Here is a 12,901-nt window from a genome sequence, read left to right as displayed (position 1 = left end):
TATGATGTGGAATTTCCCACTGAATTCACAGACAATAAAAATAGTAAAATCCCAGGATCCCAGGGTCCATGGAGAAGGATAATAAATATTTTATTTCAAACTACATAATATTTTCCTGAGCTTTTTTTTTCCCCTTTGCTTACTGATTTACTTCAGAGAATACTGAGATGTTCGGGTTTATCACTATTCTGCAAATTACTCAATGATGTTGAATCTTACAGTTGCTCTAAGTCTTTATGTTGCTTATAAAAAACAGTCTTACCTTTAGAACCAGCCTCAGAATATATGACTTGGTAAAGAATTTTACAACATTTTAACACTTTTATAATGTATTTTAGATGGCTATACAAATATACCAGGAAAAATTTATAATGAAATCAGCAACACTAAAGTGTTGCTCTACAAAATTAGTATGAAATTCAACAATCATCCTATTCACAAGTACATTTGCTGCTAAGAATGTCTTGAAACTAACTGCTGTGAACATAGCATTTCCAAGTGCACAATGACACAAGTACAATTTGAGGCAGGTCAGACAGAAGCTTTATTAACTATGACCACAGTGAGAGAACATTCAGGCAGCTTTTTATCCCTCTACTGTCCTGCTTTATTATATCCTTTTACCCACAAATAACAGAAACCAAGCATGAATGCACAAGTCCTACAGAAAACTCAACCTCTTACGAATCAAGACCAACAACAGAATTACTGTTAAGCAACTGGCTTCCAATATTAGGTAATTCTCTCAAAAACAGTATAATATGAATAAAATGTTGATTGCATACAAAGTAATATGCGATTTTCTTGAAGACTGAAATAAGTATTTTTTGTGAGAAACATTTATTATAAAAAAAAAAAAACTACAAATATCTGTACTATATATTTATTTATTTTTGTCCATCTGAGCTTTTTACCTGTGCATAACTCCATTACAAGCCACAGGTGGTTGCTTGTTTCATACCATTCGTGAAATGTCACTATGTTCTTGTGTCTGATTTCATGAGTCAGACGAACCTAAAACAAAGTTCTTAACATTATTAGTGGGAAAAAAATATCTTTATGTATATGGATTGGAGGAGAATTGGAGACAACACAGCTTTATGCTAGATCATCTACTCATTCCTGTGCCTAGTCCACTACACTTAATAGTTAAAAATTAATCTCCAATTCAAATTAATTTTACATGTAAGTTGAGAACAGAAAACTTTCCTCTTCACGCTTGGCCTACTGAACTTTTTCCAGCAATATGAGAAAGTTTCCCAACCAATGAAACAGAGATATTATTGATTTATAAGCACTGTTTAACTCTTTTGCATTTCTACTAACAGACTGTAAATGAGAATTTGGAGTCAAACTTGGAGATCTACTTTCTTATTCAGTGAGAACACAATTGCGAGAAAATATGGTAAATAAGGAGAAATAAAGAGTTTTCCCCCCTCAGTCTTATCAAGCAGAAGCAATCACTCAGGGTCTCTGAAAGTCTCTATTTCTACCACACCTAGCCTCATGTCTACAGAAATCTCTGAATCCTGTCAGAGCCATGTGTGAGGTACTTTCTGAGGGGAATATGCTTTGAAGGGAAAAAAGATTTGAGTGGAGAAGATTTATGAGTCACAAAAGCAATGAGAGTGAATATTAAACAAAATGTGTCAACTGGAAAAATGAAACATTTCAAATGTTTAACTGTACCAGTATTCATTCCTTATCCAGAAAGCAAATGTTTAAAACTTTGCCAACCTTTTGCAAACAAAAATGTATATACTTAAAATACTGTTCTTTCATTAAAGTAATTTCTTCTTAAGGAAATTATTATTTACTGGAATGCACTACTAGGACTGGATTTACATAACTCAGAAAAATGAAGTCAACCACTACACAAACACTTACTTTTTATAAAAGGTACGTTAACATATCATAGAACCAGCAAGCCTGTAAAACTGAGAGTATGCATACAATTTAAACAAGAACACTGCCAGGTGATAGAAATAAACACTTCAGCATTCAGCGTTTTTCTTTCTGCAACAAGGATTTATTTATTTGTTTGTTTGTTTGTTTATTTATTTAAGTTTGATCTTTTCCCAAACTTGTCTTACTTACCCAGTTTGTTATTTCAGCTCTTTTGCATTTATCAGTGCAAAGAATGGCAACAAAATTAATTGTCCCCTTTCTTCTTCCTTTATAAACGATGGTCTTGTTTCCTCTTCCTATCTCTTCATAAAGAATGAAGTTCTCCATACTTAAGGATGCTTTACTGGTAAGGGATTGGAAACATGGTATTTTCTTAGTCAGAAAAACCTTTAAAGGAAGAAGGGAGAGAGAGGAAGCAATCAAATTTAAAAATATTAATGTATCACATTTACTCTCCCAATTCTTAAAAAATAGAAATTATGTTTCATCTTGCTGGAAGGATCTAAGTTCAAAGATCACCTTGGGAAATGTGAACAAAATTTTGAATGGGTAACTAGAAAATAGTTGGAAAGCTCTTCACACATTCCACAAGTTACAGGTGAACCAGTAACTAAAGATTCTAAATATTTTATCTGTAAATAAAAATCATGCTACCGAACTTAAAATGTTAAGTTCTGCATAAAAATGCTGGATACAGGAAATTATTCTAAACTGAAATCTTTACCAAGTAAAGTTGCCATTTCTGCTTAAGGGCACACCAGGCAGATTTCCTCTGTAACTTTTTACCCTGTAATTTAAGCCTGATAAATAACTGATCTAATCAGCATAACTAGAAAAAGAAAGAAAAAGAACCCCACAGGGATTAGCATTCCTAACAACACTAAGATGCCTGCAGCTTTACCAGTTATAGGAGTTAGCATTAGAAATTTTTTTCATGGATAGAAACAATTGATTTTTACTCCCCAACTGTGGGACTCAAAAAGTTCCACAAGAAAATTTTATAACTACCATTTTTTGTTTCAATAATTTTATACGGTTTAATTTACATAGTGAAACAAATTAAACCTTTGCCATTTGTTACAAATGTTCCAAAATCAGAATATATTGCTACCTAGTACACAACCAGCACCTTCCAGTAAGTTCTTCCAGTTCCAAACCAACTCCACATTCAGTGCCCAGTTCTTCCAACTAACAACTGAAATATTTCACAGCCATTTGGAGTTGCTTGTTCTCATCTTAACACCAAATTCTTTCATTTTGTTTGTGGACTGTTGTTTTCCTTTCAACAAGACCAGTTCTCAATATAGTTACCTGACAACTACAGAAAAAAAAAAACAGAGGATAGTACAGCAACAAGGATAGAGAGGAAGGCTGCTTAAACTGTGCTGATTACAAGCCACAAACTCAATTTCACTACCTTTCTTGAGACACAAAGCTCAAATGACAAACTAAATGCCAAATGAGACCAGAGAATTCCCAAATCTTTAGACAGAACATTTTGTGAAACACTCCTGCAACACATACACCTACACCCCAATAAACACACCAACAAATGCCAAATGTAAATTAACTTGATTTTGCCTCACAGTAAGCAAAGAGGCAGGCATAGCCAGCATAACCTTAGAAGGAACATCTTTTTCCTCCAGTTAACTGTGAAAACAGATGGTCAATTACGCAATGATCAGTTTGCCAAACAAGGCACAAAGACAGGAGCGGATGTGGGTCTACTTTCCTGTCACCGAAGTATCCCTTAAGTTCTTCTCGAGAGCTTGAACAAAGACCGGAAAAAGTAACATCTTCCTCTGCTTCACAAAGGTGCCAGAGCAGCAGATTGTCACCTCACTGCTCACCCCCGTGACCACTACCTCTAGACAGGCTGTACCTGCAGATACGGTCTCAACCGGCAGCTCTGCGAGAGGCTACCAGGAAGAGAGCAGCCGTCCCCACCGGCAGGCCTTCAGCCGGGGTACCGAATGGGGATATGGCACAGCGGGCCGCCGCCGCGATCACACCTGGGAGCTCCGGGCCCGGCGGCAGCGGAAAGGCAGGCAGCTACTGGACGACTGCGAGGCGACCACGGCCGTGACCGCAAGAAGGAAGCCGCCATCAACTGAACCCGGTGGAGCGCCGCACGCTCCGCCGTGGGGGGACGTAGATGTGTCCCGACGGGGAACCCAGCGCCACGCACCTAAAAGAAAGAGTCAGAAGGAGAAGAACCAGCACAGCACACGGCGTGACTCGGGAAGATGGCTTTTATTTTTCTTATTCGATAAGGGAAACGCCGCAGAGCGCCAGGAAGGCCTGCCGTCTCTCCCCCGCGCACCACTCCGGTGGTCGCCGCCGTGACCCCGTCTCCAGGAGACAGGGCCGGACGCCGAGGCCGCTATTGGGCCGCAGCGGGTCCACGCGGGGAGTGAAGGAGGCGCCGCCCGGTTGCCAGGCAACCTCCAGGCCCGCCCTAACGGTGGGGGGCTGCGGCGGCTCGAGCCGTTATTCGGCGCGCTCCTCTGGAAGGGCGATCCGCCATTGCGGTGTTGAAAGCGCTCCGTTCCAGAGTGGGCGCTGCCGTCACGGGAATCGCCCAGCGGATGGATTCGCTCTTACGACAAAACTTAGCCCTTAAAATGTCCGTTACCTCCTAACATTTTTAAGCCCATAAGTCCATTTCCACGTGGTTTCATAAAAGAAAAGATACAGCGTCGTTGTCAGGAAGGGTTTTGTGTTTGTAGGCTGAATGATGGTGGACTTGGGACTTCATACGGGAAAGGCTTCAGTGTGAGTGTAACCTCACCCCTAACACTGCTAAAATAGAAGTCAAAGACCACCCTACTAGGGAGAGATCTTTTAGGATGGCAGCAGAGCTGAGCACTGTGTGCCAGCTGGGCTTCATCCTTCCAGCAGCAGAGCTGTAGGCGCAAAGGAAAACCTGAAGTAAATCAAGCATCATTCACAGAATCACACAATCACGGAGACCTCTGGAGACCTTCAAGTGCATCCCACTGCTACAGGAGGTCCCTACAGTGGGATGTACAGAAAAGCATTTAGTACGGTTCTGAATATCTCCAGAGAAGGAGACTCCACGAGCTCTTTGGGCAGCCTGTTCCAGTGCTATGCCTGCCTCACGGTAAAGAAGTTCTTCCTGTGTCCCAGATTGCGCCCACTGCCCCTTGTACTGTCACTGGGCAGTGCTGAAAAGAGCCTGGCCCCATCCACTTGATTCCCACCCATTTGATACTTACAAACATTGATAAGATTCCTCCTCAGTCTTCTCCAGACTGAACAGTCCCAGGTCTCTCAAGCTTTGTCCTCATAAGGAAGATGCTCCAGGCCCCAGCTCACCAATACTTTGTCACTGTTCAGCTTTTCATAGGTTTGGTAGGGAGTCCACAAATTGGTGTGAGGTCAGTGCTGAATACAGACAAGATTTTTGCCATTCTGTTGAAATTACTGAGCTGGCAAGTGCTGAAAAATACTGTGTGCAACAAAATTGCTCATTTCTCAGTAATCTCAGATCCTGTCCCATTTTGCAGCATGATTTCAGCAAGTTGACTACCAACAAAGCCACTTTGAAACTCTCCAGTTCTTTTTGTAATATAAATGAGTAGAAATAAAATGAATATATAAATAGAAGTCACCTAGTTTCCTTTAGTTGACACAATGAAATTAAGCTTTGAAGAGGGATTTATTTAGATTTTTGAAAGCTGTATACACTGTCTTTAGCATTGATGAAGGTGACAGATATAAATCAGAAGGAGCAGAACATTAGCTCAAGCACATAACCAGTTCCAACAGCAGCGTGATGCAGTCTTAATTGAATTGCCCCTGCCTAACAGGACATAATAGCAATCAAGTTACTGCCTTTCCTTTAAAAAATCTAATATTTTGTCCTGTGCACAGCTTTCTGCTAAATTAATCCAGGTTGGGACTGGGTTTTTATGTAAGGGAGATAATTCTGTCATTTTTTGAGAATGAGGAAGTATGAACTTTAACAGTCTTTTGAAATCTTCGTGTAACAGTGGCCATAGCAATACTGAGCACAGAGAAACACAAACAAAATGCTTTAATAACAAGGCAGAGATTCATAAAGACCATTTAATTTGAAAGTCTATAATGAAGAATGTTCAGCACAATTAAAAGCAGACTAAGAGGACTTGTTGATTCATACCTCCCATTTTTCCAGTTCCTCTTAGCTAGAATCTATTTATTTTTATTGTGTGTGTGTGTGTGTGTGTGTGTTACTGATAAACACTTCATTACACATTTGTATCTTTCTCATCATCCAGATGCATCATTTCAAAATACTCCAGGTTGGGATTTCTTCTCTTTGTTAAAAGAATCCCTTTGGTTTAAGAATTGGGAGTTATCCCTTCAAAAATGTCTGTTGCTTCCTGTATAAGAATTATCTTGAATAATTAACCTATATACGAGTATAAATCAGAGCTGTAATTCTGCAACGCTTACCATTGGCCCTTTTCCTACTGTTTTCATCTGTTACTGTTTCCACTGCTGGTTACTGAACATGACTTCAAGCACTGTACTCAGCTGAAGTAAACTTTTCTGTGGGAATATTTTCAGTATTGAGGAATGGAATGCTAAATATTCTCTTTGCTGTTTACAGCATTTTAAAACTCTCTGCAAACTCTATAGCAAACTCAGCTTTGCTACTTACTTGCCTCACTATCATAAGGGATAGTCAGATGAAATCAAATTCTTGTTCTCAAAAAAATATATTGTCTAATTTAAAGTAAACTGAGATCTCGTGATTGGAACTACGTAGTTCAGGAATGCTTAAACACTTCACTGCTATGTCCTCAGTGAGTGCTGTGGAAGCTTCTGACATTCTGCCTGGTTCCTAAAAGTCTGACTAGCTGCCTGTAATACTAAAATATGTTTCCATCTTTTCTTTTCGTTTGGAAAGAAACTGTTATTTAGTTTGCTTTAATGCCTGTTGAAGACCCTATATACTTCTGTTCTATTTTGCCACATGTACTAGAATTTCTCCCGGCTATGATGATTATTCATGTTCTATCTCATCTTCTCAGTATGCAGTGTTTCCTACTCTGTTTAGCTACAAACTGAACCTTCTTTCCTCTGAGAGTTTCTATTCTCAGTGTTTTGGGTAATTATGACTCAGTTGCCTGTATATAATCTTATGTTCCATTTGCCTTGACAGTTCTGTCATTCCTGGGAAGCACACAGGGCCATTCTTCTGGTCTTAGACCATTTTGGCAGGCTGATGGATGTGAACATGAGCTCATCTTTATCTTGCACTTTTTATTCTCACATCCTTTTCCAACACTCTTGAAACTAGCATAGACTGTCACTGTTTGAAGAATACTTTGTGTGCTTTTCCTATTTCTCCAGTTCTGTGGTAATACTATGTTTCTTGTATTATGATTTAGTCACCTTGTTTTTCTGGTACAAGGCTGCTCTCAATAAGGAGTCAGCTTTACTCAGTGGTTCTTCTTGAAGTTGTTAAATAAATTCAAATGTTAATGTTCAGTATCGTATGCTGCTGATATTTGGGAGTAGCAATGATTTTTCAAATTATTTGTTTTTGAGATTTTTCTTTTTGGAAATTTGTTTTACCCATCAGAGAATTTAAACTTTTCACTGTGGAAACATTGCACAGCCCTTGCCAACCTTTTTGTTTTCTTGGTGAGGCAAAAATTACCAGAGGTCTCTTTTATAATAACAGTGCTGCCAGTCTTGCCTCACTGGATCAACCTGTAAGGTCACCAGTTGTGCACGTATAGCATGCTTGTGTTCCCTCTTTCTCCATTATGGTCTCAATGGTTTGTTTATGTCTAAGAGAGATATGACAAGATAATCTACAAAATCCAATACTACCCGAGTTAGGAGCTGTAAGGGTAGGCACGGAACAATCTACTTTCACTTTCTCATAACCACTGTGTTTCCTTGGTTTCCTTCTCCGTTTATGATTCTGAAGTAGAAAACAATCTCCTCTTATTTTTGTTTGCATTGAATTTTATCTACTGATAAAAACAGTGTTGATTCTGATGAATGACCACAGTTTCTAACAGGAAAGCTTCTTTACATCACATTCCTGAATATCATCAGGTGATGATGACTTGTGAGGCTGGCTGGCAGAGCAGATATTCTGCTGCAAAATTCACTTCTAACACTTCTCAACACCTAAACCTACATGTTGGTATCAGTGTATGCTAAAATGGCTACCTTGCTCATCCAGAAAGGTTGAATAGGCCTCGTCAAAATCTTGCTTTTCCTATGCCTAGCATGCTGCTTATGTAATTTGTGAAATTATTAATGATGCTTTATTTTTCTATTTCAGTGTTAAAGTTATTCCTTATTCTAATGCTAGTGACTGTGTAAAGCAGATGCTGCACTGGGTGAACTACCTTCACCTGCTGTACGTACAGCATAGTGGGATGACATCTCATTTTCTTCAAACACATACAGCAGCTTGGACTTGTGCAGGAATCAAATGCTTTGTTACTAAGTAAACAGACTGCGTGTTTCATCCTGATTAGAATTCACAATGTCTCAAAGGGTATTATCATCATTCTACAAAGTAATTTTCATTTGACTTTGCCTGATTGAACATTTTTTTCCTTTTCTTCCAAGGTGCAAGCCTGGTACATTTATTATTATTCCACTGTCTTGCATTTAATTTCCTCTTTATTTTTCTACTTGTCGTCACTTCTGATGCTAATCAGAGCTTTACCAACTATTTATTCCAACTTGCATTTCATTAATGTTGAATATGTGCAAACCCCCATCGTCTGAGTCATTCTTTGCTTTTTCCGTGTTTTTCTTCATATTGTGAGCTCTAGAATAATGCTTTCTTTTGCTATGATTACTACATATGATCCTCTACACAAGTTATTTTTAGTGAATTTTCTTGTTAAGATCTTTCTTCCTTCATTTTGTTTCTTCAGCTTGTGTAGGCCATAGTTTGTGTGTAAAATTTCATCAAAGTTAATCTCTCACTATACTTATGTTCTTCAACTTTTATGTGTCTGCTCTACTTAGGTCACAGTTTCACTAACACTTCAGACTAATGCCATAAGCTGGCATTGCTCCTGAAAAATGAAGGAGCAGGAAAGAAAATTCAAAGAAGGAAGCTGTTGAAGAAGGAATAAGCATTAGTGCTGACGTACCAGGTGAAAGGAGCTTACAGCTCTGAACCACAAAATCTGTTCCACTGATTTGATTCTCCCAGCAATATCTACATTCCATATCTAGTTGTTAATACGTATATATGTAATCAAATCACAGAATCTTTTGAAAGGACCCTTAAAGGTCTTCTAGCCCAAAATGACTGCAATGAACAGGGACACTTATAGCTCAGTGAGGTTGCTCAGAGCCCCATCAAGCCTGACCTTGATTGTCTCAAAGGATGGGGTTTCTACCACCTCTGTGGGCAATTGTTGCAGTGCCTCACTACCCCTATTGTAAAAAACTACTTCCAGATGTCCAATCTAATTCTCCCCTCTTCTTAGTTTAAAACTGTTTCCCCTTGTCCTATCATAACAGACCTGGTAAAGAGACTATCACCTTATTTCTTACAGCCCTCCTTTAGTTACTGAAAGGCTGCACTCAGCTCACTCTGGAACCTTCTCCAGGCTGAACAGTCCCAGCTCTCTCAGCCTATCCTTGTAGGAGAGGTGTTCCATCCCATGGATCATTTTGGTGGCCCTCCTCTGGATGCACTCCAACAGGTCCATGTCTCTCCTGTACTGTGGACTCCACATCTGGATGCAGTACTGCAGGTGAGGCCTCACCAGCACAGAGCAGAGAAGCAGGATCACCTCCCTCACCCTGCTGGCCATGCTACTTTGGATGCAGCCCAGGATACAGTTGGCCTTCTGGGCTGTGAGGGCACAGTGCTGGCTCATGTCCAGCTTGCCATCCACCGGTACCTGCAAGTCCTTTTTGGCAGGGCTGTGCTCCATCCTTACATCCCCCAGCTTGTACTGTTAGCAGGGGCTGCCACAATCCTTTTACAGTCAGCCAGACAACTTGTAGAATTCTGTGTGTTTTGATAGATATTCAAGTAGAAGCGATAGTGATAGCTTTACAAAAAAACGCAATTTAAACAAGGAAAGTTGTTGGATGGGCAAAATTATACAGACATTTCCCTTTACATCCATCAGAGGGCTTAAAACATTACTTAGTTCATGCCGATATAAAAGAAGTGTAAGAAATGGGGCCAGTAACACCAGGTATCAGCAGAACAAAAAAAGAAAGCACAGCTAACATGCAACACACATGCAAGAGGCTGATAGTCTCTTAGCCCCACGTTCTCAACCCTGACATGTTCTCTCCTAGGTAGCTGCTGGGATTCCTCCTCGATCTCCTCTGTGTGGCATCTCCTCTCCCTTCTATGCTGGCAACCTCATTTATGTTAGGCAGAACTCATCACATCAAAATATGGATTAACTTACATACTGTTGGGACATGGTGTATAGGCAAATACAGAGATAGTCCAGCCATAGTATGATATGGTATAGGCAAAAACTGCTTTTAACATGAGGTCATCTGGTCATAATACACATAATCATTTCATAATGAGAAAAAGGCATACATTTGCTACATACTTTCATGAAATTCAGATTTTCTACAATCATTTCTGAGAGTAAAGCTTGCTAAATAGCCATTGTTAATATTCTGTGTATGCACAGACTAATTTTTTTTCAAATCTGTAGTATTCAAGTAAGTCTAGTTTCCACATTTGGAACTATTTAGCCTGTGATTCATGAACTAATTTCAGTTTCTTGCAAATTGGTTGAACACTTAATCTGCGCATTTAAAAATAATGTATTCGTTCATAAACAAAAATGTAGGATTGTCTGTTTTGCTTTTGTTTAAAAAATTGTTTTTAACACACATAAATCACAGTTGTGTAAATGTAATTGAAGATGTTTTAGTTTAAAAGCTACAAAGAGCTATATAGAAGAACTATGATGGACATTTTAGGGAAATTTTACCTCTATTTAAATTAAAGTTTCTTCTTTGTATATACAGCGCACATCATTGCCATTCATCCCACTGTTAAGGACTTGCGCACGCTCTAACAAGACTTCTCTCAGCCTCAGCAGTTCATCTCGAATCCTTGTTCCCTACAGAGCGGACAGATCAATTGGTTCTTCTCTACCAGAAGTCTGCAGTCATGCAGACTTGTTTCTCTCTGCTGTTGGTGTGGATCTTCATGCACTTTTCTACTTAGTTTTCTCTCTGTCTTTCTGTCCTTCTGTCTTACATGTTTTTCAGCACCGAATTTTTGTTCTTGTGTTCTAATGCCATGATATTTTTGCCCTGTGTCTCCCTCTGGCTTTGTGGAACTGAAAGCTCTTTTTTTTTTTTTTTTTTTATTTTTTTTTTTTTTTTGTCCTGTACCAGTCTATCTTCACTTTCCTTCTCCTTCTCACTCCATTCTTCAAAGCACAGAGCAACCTCTGTTCCTCAAAAACACTTCCCTTTCACCCTGCAGACCCTTCCTCCTCACTGGTCTCTTGGGCTGATGTTACACATTATTATAATAATTAGTGACTTGCTGCTGCTCAAAGGATGGTTCTGCCTCTTGTTTACCACTGCACAGACTCGTTCTTCTTCCCACAACTTCTGTTTTGGGACTTTATCAGAAAAGTGTCCTTTAAATCCCTCTGATTTACCTCACAGTCCAACCCACATCATGTGTATAGAATACTGGGCACAAAGGAAGCATTGCAACATGCAAGTGAGTGTGAGAAGTGGAAGGGTTTGGGTTAAGGTGACGCCCAGGCGTTGAATTTCTTAGCAGTAGCATGAGGTTCCTACTTTTGGGATAGTTGGTTTGAGTTGGTTTGAGAATACTGACATGATGTGAGTGCAGTGCTACCAAAGGAATAAGGTCCTCCCGTACACACAGCTTCATCTCTTCATTTATGTTCCCTCCTGATACTCATATGAGCTGAAGGCGAACCTACTTGTTTCACTAATTTGGCAGAAAATATACAAAGACAACATTGGTTCTGTCATGTTGGTGAACTGAATCATGACTCAAACAGCAGGATCGGTGAGGGCAGCCCTAGGGAAACCCAGAAGTGACTGCCTAGCTCCTCCACGAAGCCAGGGAGAGCAGGCTGCTCCTCTGAGCAGTTTTCCCTTTTCTGTCACCCAAGCTAACCCGTGTGTCTTTGTTTACATAGGGAACCATTGGGCCATTTCTTCTTATGGGTTGTCCAGAGTCAAACCCTGAATCCATGTGTACTTAGCTGTGGTTCACATACATCATGTGCTTCCTGACTCCTGTCATTAGCACCGCTGCAACGTTCCTGCCTTACAGCCTCAGACGCAGCTCTGGTCTTCCTCACTAGCAAACAGTCCCTCCAACAACAGATAGCTCGGTGAGCTGCAGAAATGGCGACCCGTCATTCCCTATAGTTTGCTTTGTTTTACGATCCATTAAGAACCCAGACCGAAGCTTTTCTCTGTCGGCGGGGCAAGACCAGAAGCCCTTCCCTTGGGCATTTTCTGGTATTGGCGCATCTTGCCCTCACACCGCAACTTTCCGCCAGGACACGGGCAGCACTCCTCCTCCCAAACTCGCAGCAATACCCACTCGGAGCGCCTAACTTCCACCACCACCCCAACTCCCGCCTCGCTCGACCCCGTCCCCCGGCACCCCCTGATCGGGCGGGCCGCCCCTCCCGCGGCGGGGCCGGGCCATGAGGTAATGGCCGCCGGGGGTTGCGCCGCGGCCGCCCCTCGGTTGCCCGCCCACCGAAGACGCCGCGCGGCCGGGCTGCACGCCGCCGGCGGGAGGGGTTTGCGGCGGTCTGCGGGCGCCGCGCGAGAGCGGGCGGCCGGAGAGGCGAGGAAAGCCGGGAGCGGCGGAGGGCTCATGCGGCGCCGGCGGGCGGAGGGCGAAGCAGCAGCCGCAGCAGCGCGCCGGCCCCAGCAGCCCCTCCGGCCGGACCTACCCGCTGAGGCGACGCGGGCCGCGGGCCGGCCAAGAGGGGCGAAGCGG

General features: G+C 41.4%; 1 protein-coding gene across 5 annotated transcripts in view; it reads right to left on the bottom strand.

Moving 5' to 3' along the window:
* The window catches only part of ULK4 (unc-51 like kinase 4), a 213,447-nt gene extending 209,613 nt beyond the window's left edge, over positions 1 to 3,834 (bottom strand). For 4 of the 5 annotated variants that reach the window (XR_006168599.1, XM_042817534.1, XM_042817537.1 and 1 more), the window contains exons 1-3: positions 3,791 to 3,834; positions 2,098 to 2,295; positions 915 to 1,014 (exon numbers count right to left, since the gene is read on the bottom strand). Coding sequence is in view for 4 of the 5 variants with exons in the window: in XM_042817534.1 (XP_042673468.1) it covers positions 915 to 1,014; positions 2,098 to 2,235 (238 nt within the window). In the remaining variant the exon portion in view is untranslated. Of the gene's footprint in view, positions 1 to 914; positions 1,015 to 2,097; positions 2,296 to 3,019; positions 3,119 to 3,790 lie in introns of those variants that run through there. The other variant, XM_042817535.1, reaches the window with a different exon arrangement.
* Between the last annotated feature and the right edge of the window lie 9,067 nt (positions 3,835 to 12,901).

This window comes from Centrocercus urophasianus, unplaced genomic scaffold (assembly GCF_019232065.1).
Source record: "Centrocercus urophasianus isolate 14NV4802_14NV808 unplaced genomic scaffold, USGS_Curo_1.0 seq_16, whole genome shotgun sequence".
NCBI lineage: Eukaryota > Metazoa > Chordata > Aves > Galliformes > Phasianidae > Centrocercus > Centrocercus urophasianus.
The sequence above is the reverse complement of the archived record's forward strand: the minus strand, read 5'-3'. Positions and strand labels throughout refer to the sequence as shown.